This window comes from Engraulis encrasicolus, chromosome 1 (assembly GCF_034702125.1).
Source record: "Engraulis encrasicolus isolate BLACKSEA-1 chromosome 1, IST_EnEncr_1.0, whole genome shotgun sequence".
Lineage (NCBI taxonomy): Eukaryota > Metazoa > Chordata > Actinopteri > Clupeiformes > Engraulidae > Engraulis > Engraulis encrasicolus.
Window position 1 is genome coordinate 49,774,664 of NC_085857.1, and position 5,351 is coordinate 49,780,014.

The 5,351-nt window shown below is 48.2% G+C and overlaps 1 protein-coding gene across 1 annotated transcript in view; it reads left to right on the forward strand.

The window, feature by feature from the left end:
• The first annotated feature begins 449 nt into the window (after positions 1–449).
• Positions 450–5,351, forward strand: part of LOC134453879 (meteorin-like protein) — a 17,011-nt gene continuing 12,109 nt past the window's right edge. Inside the window, exon 1 of the mRNA XM_063204630.1 lies at positions 450–837. Within this exon, the coding sequence (XP_063060700.1) occupies positions 506–837 (332 nt within the window). The 5' untranslated portion in view covers positions 450–505. The remainder of the gene's footprint in view (positions 838–5,351) is intronic.

The window sequence follows — 5,351 nt, forward strand, 5'->3', positions numbered from 1 at the left end:
GGGTAATGTAGCCTAGCTAACCCCCTGGGCCACTGGGTCGGGTCCAGGTTCGTGTGTGTGTGTGTGTGTGTGTGTGTGTGTGTGTGTGTGTGTGTGTGTGTGTGTGTGTGTGTGTGTGTGTGTGTGTGTGTGTGTGTTTTATTACTCCAAGAATATCTGCAGGGCTAAACACACGCACACGCGCGCGCGCGCACACACACACACACACACACACACACACACACACACACACACACACACACACACACACACACACACACACACACACACACACACACACACACACACACACACACGGAGCCGAAGGTGAAGAAAGTTGTGCACTCCTGGAGGAAACAGCCGCGCGGGCGTGGCTTGGTTACCCTGTCAGCCCCTCGAGGGGGAGGCGTGACGCGCCGCGCGCCTCTCCTCTGCCCTGGTCAGCGCGAGCCTGGTGGAGTGGAGTTCACGAGCTCTCAAAACTTCCTCTCTTGCGTGTGGCTCGCTCACTCCACGGCTGCTCTGGATGAACGAACGTCAGTCAGTCAGCGATGTGATTGACCCGAGGCATCGCAGGGTAGACGGATGGATCTGCGTGAGCAGCAAATGTATCCCGACTTCCTTTCTTTTCTTCGTTGCCTGTTTGTTTCCGAATAACGTGCGTTTTTGTTTGGGAGAAGTGAAACGCCCTCCTGTGTGGATTTACATCGAATTAAAACCCCTGGAACAAATTTGGATGGTTTGGACCGCTGGGATAATGGCTACGTTGCGCGTCCTGTGCGTTATCGTGGTTACTGCCCTACTCTGGTCGAGAAGCAGTGGTCAGTATTCCAGCGACCAATGCAACTGGAAGGGAAGGTACGTTTGCATAATATGCTATTTCAACGTTCACTGTCTGGAGTGTTGGGTAGACGTGATGCAAAGATGTGCGTTACTGGATGTGTGTGTAGCCTTCGTGTGGCATTGATGAGAGGATGGCGACGACTTCAGCAGCCTTCACAAAAAGTATGTTTGGTGTAATAACAGTTAGGCTAGGCCTATTTGGGAATAGTTTTCTTCGTTGAAAATTGCTTCGGTCACGGATGAAATGCCCCGACATGTCTTGAAACCCCTAACCCCCTGAAACTAGTGCTCCATAATGACCCGTCGATGGCGCGCCAGTTAATATTCCACCTAATGTAAATTCATGGGGTGTTAATTGGATTGATGGTCCGCCATTGTAGTAACTGTGTCTACGTGAGGTGTTGATGGTTTTGCCACCCAGGGGTCCAAGACAGGATGAGTTCCTGCGCATATCCCCCACTTTTCTGCAGCCTACGCGTTTGTTATTTTTATTTTACTGAAGTGATGGCTGTCCTCACATGTCGACGATGCCGATTCTCACACCCAATGCCTCTGTGGAAGGTTGATAGTGTAGGCCTATATACAAGGCTGAAACCTATAAAGCAGACTATATGACACTGCCAATGTGGTTTGTTTATGGCCCGGTCTTCAGTCGGAGAACTTTGAATCTCTCTCTCTCTCTCTCTCTCTCTCTCTCTCTCTCTCTCTCTCTCTCTCTCTCTCTCTCTCATCTCTTCCCCTTTTCAATCTGGTTTGTATTAGGAACGCTTCTAAACAGTGCCTGTGCAGAGATTCGGAGTGATTAGACCGAGCCAAATGAACTTAATTTCGCGTAATTTAAAACATCCCTTAAAAGGGGAGAACATGGGTGGGGGTGACACAGCTGTGCTGGGAGAGAGAGAGAGAGAGAGAGAGAGAGAGAGAGAGAGAGAGAGAGAGCGCAGCGCGCGAGAGAGAGAGATGTGCGACCACGGGAAAACTAAATGGAGTTGCTGCCTGCTTGCGCGTGTCATGTCAGTTTCTCTGATCTCACCAAGCATAAATGTGGTTAGTTGCTTCAAGGTTGTTGGTTTGGCCACTGTGGCCATCCCGTTCGTATAATGACTACAATCTTAATGGGAGGTTAGGCACATGGCTCTGTAATTACCCAGAAAGAGACAGGGCGAGGAGCACAGATTGACGCACAGATGCATCGTCTTTGGGGTGAAACATAAACTGCCTGTGAAGTATCCGCATATCGGATAGCCTACACATATGACGGGGAGGCCTATAGGCCTAGTATTCAGTACTACATGCAGAATCCAGGTATCCGAGAGCATGAGGAACGTGAGTGGTGTTATTGGGTTAGATTCGCATCTGTTTCGTCTTTGACGCCACTTGCAGTTAGTTCACCAAAAGCCTTTACTGTATACATGCACCGAATGTAGGTTCACCCGGTGTCTTTCTCTGGAAAGTTTACGCACGACCAGAAAGCTGGCAATTAATCATACTCGGACGCTGTCAGACGGGGGCCTTTTGCTGTTAGCACACCAAGGAATGCCTGAAGACGTATTCTCTCCCTATAGGGGCGTACAGGCCGGCCTTACAACGTGCAGACTACACAGACTGCACGGTGCAGTGCAGCTAATGTTGGCAGGCCGACCGCTTTATTTATCTGGGAAGTTTACGCACGAATAGAGAACAGCTCATCAGCCTACCCAGGCGCTGGCAGGCGGGCGCCTAGGTATGATTTGAGACCGAGAGGGATGGGCGGCTTGGTTTTTGATCTATGTGTTTAGTTGACACCGCACTCCTCGCGGTCAGTTAATGTTTACCTCATCCGCAGAAGACAGCGCGTGCTGTTTAGACTAGCGCACGCCGCCTGCAGGCTTGTCAATTCCCCCTATCTCAGACTCGTGAAGGTTCTCGTGCAGTTAAGTCGTTCTACCCAAAGTTCAACAAATTCTAACCTGGAAGGCGTTAGGCTTAGGCTACAGGCACACAGCAGGAGCAATTAAAATGAGTTGTGATTTAGAGTTGGTATGTCGGTAACTTGGGTTCAGTAATGAGTAAGTAATGAGAAGACCACTGATAAGGTGGGCGGTTTGGTAGACCCGTCCCGTGGCCGCGAGTCTGCAGTCTCGTTTGTTATCGGTCATATCGGGTCACTGTTTGCCCAGATAAAAAAAAGAAAACATTCCCTTGCGTTCGTGAAATTTCTTCAGAGAGTTAACCGCACACTGATAAGCTAATTGGGTAGACGTGCGCTCGCGCGTGCGTGTGCGTGTGCGTGTGCGTGTGTGTGTGTGTGTGTGTGTGTGTGTGTGTGTGTGTGTGTGTGTGTGTGTGTGTGTGTGTGTGTGTGTGTGTGTGTGTGTGTGTGTGTGTGTGTGTGTGTGTGTGTGTGTGTGTGTGTGTCAGATGAGAAGTGTCAGTTTGTCTTTTTGTCTTTGCATGTGCTTGTGTGTGTCAGAAGAGAGGAGACGTGAGCCGGCTTGGCTCGGGTGTGCGCCTGGCTGGCTGGCTGGAAGTCTGAGCAGCGGAACGCCCTCTAGATAAGGGGCAGCGTAGGATAATGACAGGTTGCCGCTTTTTTATGGTTTTACTGCTCTTGCCCTTCCTATGCCGCATGGTCACCCACGGGGTGATTTATTATGTTGCCATATAGCCTATATGTAGGCATGCCCCGACAACCACAGAAATAGATGCAGGGCCATATAGGCTGCACTTTACTTATGAGGTAAAGCTTGGGCCAAGGTTGATTGGGCCAATTCTTTTTTCCCCCATTGATCTAAACCGGCTACAGGACGAATGGTTAAGACAGCCCAAGCAATGCCAACTTTTCATGACCATAGTAAGCGTTTATGACATTGACATCATGTTAGTGACTCGTCCATGACTCAGTGTCATGTCACTGTTTTGACACTATTATGGCACCGTTATGTCATATGTATGACGGCGGTGTCAAGTGAAATGTTGGCCTATCCTGCTTCACAGCAGCCTGCCTTACACATACATGCATCACCCCTCTTTGCTTGTATCCATGTGATGCGCATCAAATGCACATCATTCTCTATCCTCTTCATGGACATTTTTTCTTAATGAGCCGAAATCACCTTTAAATGACCTCAACCACACAATGGCTCTCTTTCAACTGTCACATAAATCTAACCGCACAACGTAGTTTCCCTCTTTTTTTGTCTTTTTCTTTTTCCATCCTCCAACCGCGCCCCGGCCTCTCTACCCACTGCAGGTCATTACTTCCAGGGGTGTTGTGGTTCGTCTGTGGGGTGGGGTACCCTGCACTGGCTGCCCCATTTACTTTCAAACACTGCCAATTGGAACCAGCTGTACTGTGCCATACACTGCTTTGATACCCTCAGTACCTTTATAGCTTCATGCCCCCCCTCCCAACCCTTTAAAGTATCCATTCATTATTCTACATTTAATCAACCAGAGACAGTCATGCTTATTTAGGTGGAGGAATCAGACTCAAGGATGTTTGAAGGTCTCGACTGCAGGTCATTACTTACTTCCACTGATGCGGTGGTTAGTCTGCGGTAGGCCTGCTCCACACTGGCTCTCCAGTTTACTTTCAACCTCCAGGGCTCTAGATGAACTTTTCCACCATCAGCTATTTGGCTAGTAGATTTTTTTGGCTAGTAGATTTTTTTTTTCTTACCAGCCAAAAACATGCTGGATAATGTTGGATATCTCGCCGTCTTTACGTTCACAGCAGCAGCTTGCTTTACGGTTCAGATATTTACTTCAGTCGGACGCCACGAGCCAACTTGGCTGGTGCGCATTTTTTTTCTACTCACCAAAATGAAATTTCACCCACATTTGGTGGGTTGGCGGGTATTCATTTAGAGCCCGGGGGTACCTTCAGTTGATACCAGCTGCACTATGTTGCATCTCTTTTCATACCCTCAATACCGTTGAATCTCTGTGGTTTTACCTCCTTTTAAAAATTCTTGAATCTTGACGTCAACTGAAGCCATTTATTAAGTGTCCACTGATGTTGTGGTTAGTCTGTGGTAAGGCTACTCCATGCTGGCTATCCCATTTACTTTCAAAAAGGTACCTCCAATTGATACCAGCTGTACTGTGTTTTGCATTTCTTGGACAAACCTTAACGCCTCTTCAGCCCTGTATCTCTAATAGAGCAAAAGTTTGGAAAGTCTTGAACTCAACCGAAACCCGTTACATTCATCATTACATTTGACAGTTGCATTGCAACAGGCTGCAATGTTATTCAGAGGTCAGAGCGAATCAATGTTATTACGTGTATCTTTTGTGCAGAGATGTTAAAACGTTACTGTCATCCAACTTGCAATGACCAAGTCTTCATCTGTTACTGTTATCTGTTAAAACTTTTGCCTACAGCTTTTACACTACAGGCGACGCTGAAACAAAGTAGCTGTGTCTGTCTTTTCCTCTTTGTGTGTGTGTGTGTGTGTGTGTGTGTGTGTGTGTGTGTGTGTGTGTGTGTGTGTGTGTGCGTGTGTGTGTGTGCGTGCGTGCGCACGCGCGCATGTCTTGCAGTGACC